General features: G+C 37.8%; 1 protein-coding gene across 2 annotated transcripts; it reads left to right on the forward strand.

Annotated features, from left to right (window-relative positions):
* Positions 1-7,674: 7,674 nt before the first annotated feature.
* Positions 7,675-11,898, forward strand: LOC107785862 (uncharacterized). 2 transcript variants are annotated; one of them, XM_016607254.2, is made up of 3 exons: positions 7,675-7,864; positions 9,577-9,742; positions 10,533-11,898. In XM_016607254.2, exon 3 carries the CDS (start codon positions 10,546-10,548, stop codon positions 11,617-11,619), a length of 1,074 nt encoding a protein of 357 aa, XP_016462740.1. In that variant the 5' UTR covers positions 7,675-7,864; positions 9,577-9,742; positions 10,533-10,545; the 3' UTR covers positions 11,620-11,898. The 2 variants fall into 2 exon arrangements, with proteins under 2 accessions (XP_016462740.1, XP_016462739.1); XM_016607253.2 differs by lacking the exon at positions 9,577-9,742 and having other exon boundaries at positions 7,676-7,864.
* The last annotated feature ends 633 nt before the right edge of the window (positions 11,899-12,531 follow it).

The raw sequence follows: 12,531 nt of genomic DNA on the forward strand, positions 1-12,531 counted from the left end.
ACCCCAAACTGGTTCTCAAAAATAGACACACTCATCCTCATCCTTAGCTCTACCACTCTCTCCTAGACTTTCATAGTATGGCTAAGCAGCTTGATACCCCGATAGTTATTGCAATTTTGGATATCACCCTTGTTCTTGTATACAGGAACCATCGTGCTCCACCTCCACTCTTCGGGCATCTTCTTCGTTCTAAAAATGACATTAAATATCCTGGTGAGCCACTCCAAGCTTGCCTTACCCGCACTGTTCCAAAACTTCACCGGGATTTCATCCGGCCCGGTCGCTTTCCCCCTGCTCATCTTACGTATAGTCCCCTCAACTTTATCAACTCTAATCCGCCTACAATATCCAAATGCACAAAGACTCCCGGATAGTTCCAAATCACCTAGTGCAATGCTTCTTGTCCCCTTCTTTGTTCAAGAGACTATGGAAGTAGGTCTGCCATCTCCGACGGATAAGCCCCTCATCAAACAAAACTTTACCTTATTCGTCCTTGATGCACTTTATTTGGTCCAAGTCACGCGCCTTCCTTTCTCGTACCTTGGCTAACCTGAACAACCTTTTATCCCCACCTCGGCCCTCGAGTTCCTCATACGAATGACTAAAAGCTGCAGTTTTGGTCGCTGTAACTGCTAGCTTTGCCTCTTTCTTAAACAACTTATAATTTGGAAATTTATAAGTTTGATTCGAGGCGTCATTCATGATTTGATGTTATTTGATGTGATTTGACGCCTTGAGCAAGTTGGTGTCATGTTATGGAACTGGTTGGTGTGATTGGATGGTGTCCCGGGGGTCTCGGATGTGTTTCGTGATAGTTTCGGGCCATTCTCCCCATGTTTTGCTGCTGCTGATGCTGGTTCTGGTGTCCATCATTGCGAACGTGTGGAGGCGATCGCGTTCGTGAAGAAGGATTTGTGGGTTGGAGGAGATTGCTCATCGCGAACGCGACATAGAGGTCGCTAATGCGGAGAAGAGCCTGAGGAACCTAAGCGAACGCGAAGGGCCAGTCGCGAATGCATAGAAGGAAAGGGAGGAGTTGGGCTTGAGGCTGTTTGGCCTATGCGAACGCTAGGCCTACCCTGCGAACGCGAAGCAGTAGGGGCGGAAGGCTTCGCGAATGCGGTATGAGAAACGTGAACGCGAAGCAGAGATTTTTGGTCCAGGGCTGTTTGGACTTCGCGATCGCAAGGGTCATTCCGCAATAGCGAAGAGGAAGGAACTGGGCAGTGGGGTTATATTTCGGGACTTGGCCCATTTCTCTCATATTTTCATTTGGTTGGGCGATTTTTGGAGAGCTTTAAGGGGAGATTTTCATCAAGCAACACAAGGTAAGTTATTCCCACATATTGCAAGTTAAATACTTGGATTATATATAGATTTTAACATGGAAATTCATGAAAAATTAGAGAAAATTTTGGATTTTGAAAAAAACCCTAGAAATTGGTATTTTTGGAATTTGACCACGAAATTGGACATGGAATTTGAAATAAATTATATATTTGAGTTTGTGGTGTTATGGGTAAAGTTTATCTTTGAAAATTTTTGGAATCCGGGCACGTGGGCCTGAGGGTTGACTTTATTGACTTTTCGAGCGAAGTTGGGAATTTATTTAAATTGATTGATTATGGGTATTAGAGTATATTTTGATTGGTTTGCACCTTGTTTGACTAATTTTAGATTGATGGGCATCGTTTTGAGGTGTTAAAGAGGCTTTGGAGCCGGTTATGGAACTTCAGAGCGAGGTAAGTCTCATGTCTAACTCTGTGAGGAGGAAACTACCCCTAGGTAATGTAATTGTTATGTGTTACTTATTGAGGGGGCTACGTACGCAGAAGGTGGCGAGAGTCCGTACGTAGCTAAATTTATGCTATTGTCCGGGTAGACTTAGGTTCACACCATGCTATAATTGTACTATAGGAGTTATTTTTGCTCGTTTAATTCCTTTATTTTACATTACGACTCGAGACCGGACTTGTGTAGAGTGATAGACTTGCTTTTGTAGAGATTTGACGGGCTTCATGACTAGCCGTAGAATAATTGTACTCCTTACACGAATTTCTCCCGCGCTATGTGTTTTCATTGAAAGGGTTTCCTTAAAAATTTATAACTCACACGTCTATTCATGAGTGGGGTCAATGACCCATTAAAGCTTCTTATTCTAATGGGATCAGGTCATTCACCTTAGCAGGATTATGTACCACACTCTCATAGGAGAGGGTCGTTCGCATCGGCAGTATAATGGATGCATATATGGTTCGTGTCGTTCAACCCTCGGTAGTGCACAAATTATGTGGGATCGGGCCTTATACCTCGGCATTTCTGTAAAATACTCTCATGGAATCGTGCGTAATAATTGACAAGAAGTCAGTGTATCTATGAATCTTCCCGATCTGAATTATGATGACCTATCTGGTGAGGTCCATTATATATTTATGCTCCGGTTGAGGAGGTGATTGCTAATTGAGAGCTTGAGCCTATCGTAGAGAGGAAGATCGTATCACGTATTTACACTTGTTTATTTTGTTTGTTTACTCTGCCCCATATCTGTTTACTTCTTATTATAACTGTCTTATTGGACCTCTAGTAAGTGTCGATGTCGATCCCTCATCACTACTTCTCTGGGGTTAGGCTAGATACTTATTGGGTACGCGTTGATTTACGAACTCATGCTACACTTGTTGCACATTTTTTGTGCATGTACATATATGTCTGGTGGTCTTTTGGGCGCAGAGATGCGGATGTTACGGGGACTTACCGTGAGCTGCATTTCATGTTACGATCTGCAACCTGCAGAGTCTCCATCAGAGTTATTTATATTATCCTGTCTAATTTGTATTCCAGACAGATGTTGAATTTTATTACATTTCATAGTTGATGCCCATGCACTTATGACACCGGGTTTTGGGGGTTCCTAAGGGTGGTTCATCATTGTAATTCGCGTAAATATCATCATTTATCCCTGTAAGTTCTATTTCATACTATTTAATTAAATGAGATTTTTTATTTCAAAATACTAAAATGAAAAAATAGGTTAATCATTCACCGTTGGCTTACCTGACGGAAGTGTTAGGCGTCATCACGACCTTTAGTGGATTTTGGATCATGACAATAGTGGTCTCACCAAGAATAGCTCAACAAGGAAGAGATAATATGTAGTAATGATTCCATAAAAGTACAATTCGACGATAAGAGAGATAACATGAATCAATGATTCCAAATAAGAATAGGTCAACAATGAAAAGGGATAACAAAACTTCTTTTAAGGTTGAGCAATTACGGAAGAGATACAATAAGTTCAATTAAGGATAAGCAATTATGGAAAAGATAATAATAACTTCAATTAAGGATAGACAATTACGAAAAAGATAATAATAACTTCAATTACGGATAAGAAATTACGGAAAGGATAGCATGGCAATAAAAGAGGCAACAACTTCAGTTAAGGCACATAAGAGTTAAATCGGCAATAAAGGTAGAACATGAAGCAATTAATTCCAAATAAGACATGTAAGAGTGAATTTAGTAAATGGAGATTTTAACATGACAAAACAATTTCATATCTAATGAGCATAAGAACCTAAGAGCCCTAACGGTCAAATTTTCACAAATATGCCCAAGCACGTACTCGTCACCTCGCGTACACGGCCTTCACATGACACAATTAGCACAAATGACACAAATCCTAATAGGTAGTTCCCACATACAAAGTTAGGCAAGATACTTACCTCAAAGAGCTAGACCGATACTCTAAAATGATCTTCTCGAGTGAAACAACCTCTGGACGGCTCAAATCAAGCCAAAATAACTTCAAATCATAAATAAAACTCATAGGAAACAATTCTGAATAATAAAGCTTCGATTTTTAATTAAAACTAAAAAGTCAACCCAAAAGTCAACCCCGGGTCGCACCTCGGAACCCGATAAAATTCACAAAATATGAACACCCATTCGATAACAAGTTTAACCATACCAAAATTATCTATTTCCGATATCACATCGCCCTTCAAATCCTCATTTTACAATTTTGAAAGATTTTTATAAAATTTCACATTTTCTTTCTTTCAATTCACTAATTTAATGATATAAATAAATATGAAATCATGAAATGTAATCATTTTCGGATAGAGAACACTTACCAAAATCAAACTCGTGAAGAATCCTTCTAGAATAGCTCAAAATCGAGTCTTCAAACTCAAAAATGGACAAAAATGCCAAACCCTTGAATATATGTGATTCTGCCCAGGTTTTTCGCATTTGCGAACAGAAACGCCGCATCTGCGGCCTCGCATTTGCGAGAAAAGGTTCGCATCCGCGAAACCAACTAGTCAGCCAAGTGGTTGCACCTGCGCAAGAATGAGTCGCATATGCGACTCCGCAAAAGCATACAAACAGACGTAAAAGCGGACATCTTCACATTTGCGGTCAATGGGCCGCAAAAACGGCCATCGCATCTCTGACAAAAACTCCGCAAAAGCGAAGCTTCCTCCCAGGACTCAACATCGCAGAAGCGATAGAAATTTCACAGAAGCGGCTCCGCATCTGCGATCAAACCTCCGCAAATGGGGATACACCAGAACATTGCCCAACAGCCTTAACCAAAAAATTCTAAAACGATTTGAACCTCGTCTGAAACTCATCTGAGTCATTCGAGGCCCGTTCGAATATACCAACAAACTTTATAACACAACGCGGACCTACCCGACTCCTCAAATAACGTCGAAACTACAAATCGCACCACAAATCGAACTTATGAATTTTTAAATCTTCCAACTTTTAAAATTCGTGCCGAAACACATCAAACCAACCCAGAATGATGCCAAATTTTGCATGCAAGTTCCAAATGGCATAACGGAGCTAATCTAACTCCTGGAATCGAAATTCGAATCTGATATTAACAAAGTCAACTCTATGTCAAACCTCTCAACCTTCCAAAACTTCAACTTTCTAATTTTCGCCAAAATGCTTCAAATTATCCTACGAACCTCCAAATCCGAACGCACGCCTAAGTCCAAAATCACCATACGAATCTATTGGAATCATCAAATGCCATTTCGGAGTCGTTTACACAAAAGTCAAATTCCGGTCAATTCTTACCGCTTAAGCTTTTAAAACAAGAATTCTTCTTCCAAATTAGCCCTGAATCATCCGAAAACTGAAATTGGCCACACACATAAGTCATAACACATAATACGAAGTTGCTCGAGATAATTTTCAAAACGGCCGGTCGTGTCGTTACACCTTCCATTCATATCGATTTGGATTTTTCTACACCATATACGGCAATTTGCGGGTTGAATATTGTTGGCACCAAATAGTGCGGGAGATAATATGTTAATGTCAACAATATGGAAAAAATTACCAACCGCATGAGATTGAGTGTATATACAATAACAACCTAGTATAATCTCACTAGTGAGATATGGGGAGGGTAGTGTGTACGCAGATCTTACCCCTACCCTAGGGTAGAGAAGTTGTTTCCGATAGACCCTCGGCCCCCTCCTTCCAAGAACTCCTCACCTTGCTCTTGGGGTGACTCGAACTCACAGCTTCTTGATTGGAAGTGAAGGGTGCTCACCACTAGAGCAATCCGCTCTTATCATCATAGTAGATTACGGAGGAGGATATTATTCTTTCCACAACCCCAACGTCACCTTAGTGTTTAACTTTAATATAAATAACAACATAAAGAATTCTTGCTCTATAATGTATTTTAACCCGTTATATATAGCAGATAACTTGAGTATTAATCCCATATTTTTATGGATGATTGTTTATTATTATCGTCTTATGACCTTAGCAATTATTGTACACCATATGTAAGAAGAAGAAATATGGGGGATAATATCGAATCATTACCAACAGGAACAAGTTCAGGTATATAAAAGTTATATAGCAAATTATAATTTGCCTATGACTTCTTATCAGAGTTTACGTGTCAAACATGAATCAGTTGTTTTCTAAACTAAGCTCGTGTTTCTATCTCATTGGATACAACTAATCGAATCTAAATCAAGTTTGTTGTTTAACATTTTTCGTTCAGCAACTGCTTGTCCTTTGCGTGTATCCCTGGGGAGTTCCTACAATAATTAATCAAACATTTGTTCTGCTTCGATGTTCCTAAGTCAAGGCATACATAGCAGAGGGCGGCCCAAGCTGGCCGAAAGTCAAAATTTAATATGATACCTAAATTCTTAAAATAAAGTTATGATATATATTTTTATTTGAAGTTTATTTTTTAAATTTTTTAATATGCAAAGTTATAAATATTTTTTTATAATTGATTTTCTCTAATAAGTTCTTTTCAACTGATAGTATATCGAACTTATTTAATCTTTCTTAAGACATTATTAATCTTAGGTAAGATTTTATCTTTTATAATTTTGAAAAACTTTTCTCTGTGGCAATTGTTACGGGAAAACTCTACTTTTATACTTAAAGTACTAAATATTACTCCCTCTGTTTTAATTTATGTGAACTCATTTGACTGAGCACGAAATTTAAGGAAAAAAAGAAGACTTTTGAACTTGTGGTGTAAAATGAGGCACATATATTTTGTGTGGTTACACATCATTGCATAAAGGTAAATTCTTTTCAAATAAGAAAAATGTTATTCTTTTTTACACGAACTAAAAATGAAATAGATTCACATAAATTAAAATGGAAGGAGTAGTATTTTTTAAATACATATAAACCTATTTTCTTTTTAAAAATAAAAACCTCCTAAATGTGGGAGCCTAAGGCACAAGCATTACTTGTGGAAACGTTAGAGTCCGCCCTGTATATAACTAAGATTCTAAAATTTTAAGCTTTACAACTATATAAATTCGAGAATAACTTGCCTAAGAAAAAGAAGTAAAATAGTAATGGCAATATGATTTTAAATAAATAAAAAATAACACATTACAAATTAGTTTTTATTTAGCTAACGAAATTTATTAGATTTTATTTTTTTAAATACCTTCCAAATTAAAAGAATTTATAATATTTTTATACTTACACTCCAGCGTGACTCGAACTCGACACCTAACGGTCAATGAATGGCTTTTTGAAAAATTAATGCAATGTCGCAACTAACCTTATAGTGGTAGTTCCTTGGAAACTTAAAAAGTGTTGGCATTAACCTCGTTGTCACGTCGTCCCATGTTGATCAATGACCTCACGTCTTAAACTATTCAAAATCCCATTTCCCTGACCACCCAACGCGCGTACATTTCACTTCCTTTTTAATTTTAATGCCATTTATGAAATACTATTATTTTCCACATAATAATATATAATAATTTATTTGTTATGAAAAAAGAAGAAGTTACGAACTATTATATTGTGGTTATCTTAAGACATAAATTTCATTTCCTTATCAACAATGGTTGTGGTGTACTGATAAGTATTTCTTCATCCTTAACCAAAGTTCTATGGTTAGAGCCCCTGGATATGGAATCACATTTGTTAGAGAGCGTTTTATCCCCAATGTGAGATTTTCCAATTCGAATTCGAATTTAGTCGGACCCTAATGTGGGTACCGAACACCAAATAAAAAACCAAAAAACAAAATCCCTTCACCTTCGTACAGTGTTTTTAAGAAAAAAACTAGATGGGGTAAGAGCCACTTCTCAAACGGGCGCGTGCAACCGTCATTGCCCTTTCTTCCACTCTCTATCTCCCGCCCGCAAACCAGATAGAAAAAGATGAGTAGCGTAGAAAATGCCTCAACGAATCCTATACTCTTTCTCTCTCTAAAAATTTGTTTGAGAATAACTGGAAATGACCGCATGCACTTTCGATCTCATCTACATGAAAACCCTACCTCTCATTTTCTCTCTTTAACACATTCTCTCTCTCCACCAATCTTCAATTGATTTATCCGGTAAGAACCTTCAATTTTGGTACTTTTATTGGATTTTATTTTCTATTCAATTTCTAGCAATTTGATTCGTCTCAATAGACAAATTATTGAATGCTGTAATGAAAGGAGTCCCATTGCACTGGCATAGATATAGATGATTCGTAGAATGGATCTCAATTAGTGTTGTTTTGATTTTATTTATTTTGTTGGTGGATTTGGGAGTTGGATAATAGACAATTAGTGTATTGTTGAATTGGTTGATTGATGGATTTGATTATGGGATAAGCTAATGGTGAATCTGAGATGTGCTGGGCGGGTATATTAACTAAAGTTTGCTGCTTTAGCTTTTGTCTTATTGCTTTTAATTTATTCACTTTCCTGACTCGCATGATTGTTCTGTTGGGGCACGTTGTTTATGTGTTGGATGCATTATCTGAAAGGTTGACTTCTATGAATTTTTACATCTTTGTTGCTATAATTTGTCATTTTGAGTCCAGATTTGCTTAAAACTGAAGGGGGACACATCCTCTCTTTTTTTTAAAAAAAATGAATTAGCATAACAGCCAATGAAATGTGAATATGTTATGATTATAATGTTCTGCATTTGATTCTGGGTATTGGTTCTGGCATATCTGTTGCTGTAAGACCTGTCTTCAGTTTTTTTCCCATAAGCTGTTGATTGGGGGTTCTTCGAGAGGAATGGAGGTTCAGTTAATGTCTGTTGCTTATCGGATTGCAGTTATCAAATATTTTCTGTCGAAAAATCAGAATTACCTAAGTTCATTACTGCGACTTGTTCTGTGGGGAGGCGCCTGTTTTTTCTCTTTTATTATCACCAATTAGTCTCACTTGTCGTTAATTGCAAGTCATTGGGTTGAGTGTTCCAGGATTTGGCTCTTATCGATCTTTAATTCTACATTCTTCTTTTCCTCCTCTGTTATTGATTCTGCTGGGTGTGAGATCAGCGCCATGACAGCTCAACTGGACAGGATTTGATCACTATGCCATTTATGGTTTGTTTGTGGGATGGATGGTGGCAATAGTGCTAGAGTTATATGTGGAGCTGACATTGGGTTAAACAGCTTATGCGGCTAAAATTGGCTTCACTTATTATGGAATTGTCAGTGTCTCCTTTTTTGATAGCTAAAGATTAGATTGTACCAGAGTGGAACTGTACAGTTAAATGTATATCTGTTAATTTTGAACTATTATATCACAGGCTCGTAATTGAGACTTTGTAATGCAATCCGGTAATGGTTTGTTTGTTATTAGCTGTCTGATTTCATCTTTGCAAGTTGCATTATGATGTGCCTGGTGACATGCCTTTTATTAGGCGTTTGCATTTTTCTTCTGTAAATCGATATCATAGCATTAGGCACGTTAAAACACCCCTTCGCTATGGGCAGCTATATAGGGCCTTGTGAGAATAATAATCATAGTTACAAGAGTCCAGGTATGGAGAACCATTTTTTATTCTTGAAGCCTATTCATGTATAAGGTATAAGGGTAAGGGACGCCCCACTAAGACTTTTTTGCATAGAAGCTACTACCTGATTTCTTTCAGGCAACTACTGATCTATTAGCGGCATTTTGGTGCATGTTGAGGCAGGAGTTTTGTAGTTGTCTTCTATGGAAATGACACCTATATATGAAGGTTTTTTGTTATCTTTCGGGTAAACTGGCAAAGGACATTTTTGCCTCATCTGATATTGGATGTTATTCGATTTATCCAGGTTGAATAGTTTTTTATTACCTCACTTTTCACTTTTGAGGGTGGAACTAGAAACTGTGGAGTTGATTATTCCCCAAGCTGTTCAACGACCAACCCCCACCACCCCCATCCCCTGAAAAAAAAAGATGGATGGAATGTCAGGGAGGGAAAGGATAGTTAACGCTCAGGTGCTTCTATTGATGTTTGTTTCACATCGTATGTTCATGTTTTGTCCTTTTGTGATTGAGGTTAATCAAAGTGTGTTCTCTATTTTATGTCTTGGTGCATAAATATTTTTACTTGTTTAAGATTTTTGTCTTTCTGTGATCAAGTTCAAATGAAGAGTTTTTTAATTAACCATAAAAAAGTGCTTTTTAATGAAGTTCAAGTAAATTTCTTTTAACTTGGTAACCTACCTATTGTTGGGTGCTGGCCATGCTTGATGGAGTCTGAAATTTGTAAAAATATAGTAATAGTTTTGCTTCACTTGATGTGTAAAATCTTGTAGTAACTCTCTACCCTCTCCAGTTTAATCATGGCTCGATGACATTTTAGATTCTGTCTATCCACTTGCCAGTTGTCCTATCTGACTCTTTTATGATTGTATGGACACTTTTGGTTTCCTAGTATACATGGAGACAATAAAACAGTACTAGAAATGCATCTTCTAATACTCTTTTTTCTGTTTCCTTGTGTTCATAATATCTGCACTATGCATGGCTCATATATGTGAGGTTACTGAATTTTCTTATTAGTTGATGGTGCATGTAGTGAAATTTTGTTTGAGCTAGATGCTTCCTTTATAGTGCATAGGAAATTTCAATTGGCAATACGAAAGTTACTCTTGCTATATAAAATAGGAATGATACACTTAATGTCAACCCATGTTGCATGTTCACCATGTAGTTCGAGGATGTTAGAGTTCTCATTTCTAACATAATGCGATCGTGTTAAATTACTAAACTAGTCTGCATGCAGATTTGTTTAGGAAATGGCTAGAGGAACCACAGGAAGGCGCAGGTTTGCTTCTCGACCACCCAGGCTCACCCCATACCCTTTGCCATCCACTAATCAATCTGAACACATGCATCAAAAGAAATGCTCCAAGATTTTTGAGAACAAAGATTGGGAAGATGCAACATGTTCTGTATGCATGGAATATCCCCACAATGCTGTTCTACTTCTGTGTTCCTCTCATGACAAAGGATGTCGCCCCTATATGTGTGGAACTAGCTTCCGCTATTCAAACTGCCTTGATCAGTACAAGAAAGCCTACACTAAATTAACTCTGCCTCATCAGACTCAATCTCTTCAAGGTTCAACTGATACTTCAACTGTGGGCTCTTCAGAGAAACATGGGGTAACTGAACTTGCATGCCCGCTTTGTCGTGGCCAGGTGAAGGGTTGCACTGTGGTTGAACCTGCCAGAGTGTATCTGAATGCTAAGAAACGAAGCTGCATGCATACTGACTGTGCATTTAATGGAAGCTACAAGGAGATGAGAAAACATGTTAGGGCAGAGCACCCCTGTGCTAGGCCACGTGAAGTAGACCCCCTCCTTGAACAGAAATGGAGTAGGCTTGAGAGGGAACGAGAGAGGGATGATGTTATCAGCACTGTTACATCTTCAATGCCAGGGGCAGTGGTGTTTGGTGATTATGTGATAGAAAGAAGTAATTATGGTTTTAATTCAGAGGATGAGGAGGGTTTTGATGCAGATGTGGTGGATCGTAATGAAGGTGTTGGACTGGGAATCAATAGCAATTTGATGAATGTGCTTCTGTTTTTGCAGGCTGTTGGTTCAACAGGGAATAGTGGGTCAAATAGAAGTATGGGACGGCATGAGAGATACTTAAACGAGACATTGGATGGAGTTATCGGTATGGAGCATAACCACCCAAGGGGTGGTTTTGATTTCTCCGATGAAGACAGGGACAGTAGTGGTGAGGATAATCATGATAATGGTATATCATTAGCTGGTCGTCTCCGCCGCGAAGGTAGGGTCCTTTTGAGTCACTCTGGGAGGAGACGGAGGCGTAGAGAAGCGAATGCAGGTCGGAGATAGATAAGTGTTTGTATGTTTAACATGTGAAAAGGAAAGATGAAACTTTTAGGTCTTAGTTCAGTGGTAGAAAAATTTACAGGGTCCTAACATCTTCATATCCAACTGTGTCATAGATGTCTTATATAACTGTATCATATTGATGTTTAATACATGATGGGTTGTAATTGCATGATAGGATATGTACTGGGGGGTGTTGAAAAGGCCAGTTCTGTAATTTCCACTTTGTAACTGGATCTTTGCACGGGTTTGGAACTGTTCAAGCATTGCTTTTTATTCGAAGATGTTCTTGAATGCATACGAATTCAAATGAAATTGAACAATTTTCATTTTTTGCTATACTCCTCTCGGGGTCATATTGCTTGCTTTTAGATCTGAGACATTAATATAGAAAAAGCCCAAAATCATACATTGTCTTTGTCATCAAGACTCCAAACAATACATATTCTTTCACATGGAGCACTAATAGTCCTCTATATGTAACAAAGTAGTGCTAGCATAACCCTAATCATCCTTACTTTATTTCAGAATGAACAAATTTCTCTACAAACAAATGGAGTTCTTCCTTCACTTTCCCCAATTTTCATAATCCTAATTTACAAATTCGTTAGACCAGTGGGGAAATCAAGTGGGTCAAATTTGCTTTTGTTGAATAAAAACATAAAAACACAATCTTGTACATGAATTATAGCAATGGAGTGTCGAAAAAAGCTTTTGAGTTCATTCTACATGGATGAGAAAAATCTCAAGGCTATGGGTAACTAATCTCTATTAAAAGGTCCTTTATTCCAAGCTTTCTTCTCTGCAATTATAGGATTTATTGCCCATTTACCTGAAAGTTTGAAAATCAATTTGGGGTTTGGAAAATTTAAAATTTTGTTGAGGTAGTGTTAATGTTACATAAGATTCAATGGA

The sequence above is a fragment of the Nicotiana tabacum genome, chromosome 2 (genome assembly GCF_000715075.1).
Source record: "Nicotiana tabacum cultivar K326 chromosome 2, ASM71507v2, whole genome shotgun sequence".
In the NCBI taxonomy this organism is placed as follows: Eukaryota; Viridiplantae; Streptophyta; class Magnoliopsida; order Solanales; family Solanaceae; genus Nicotiana; species Nicotiana tabacum.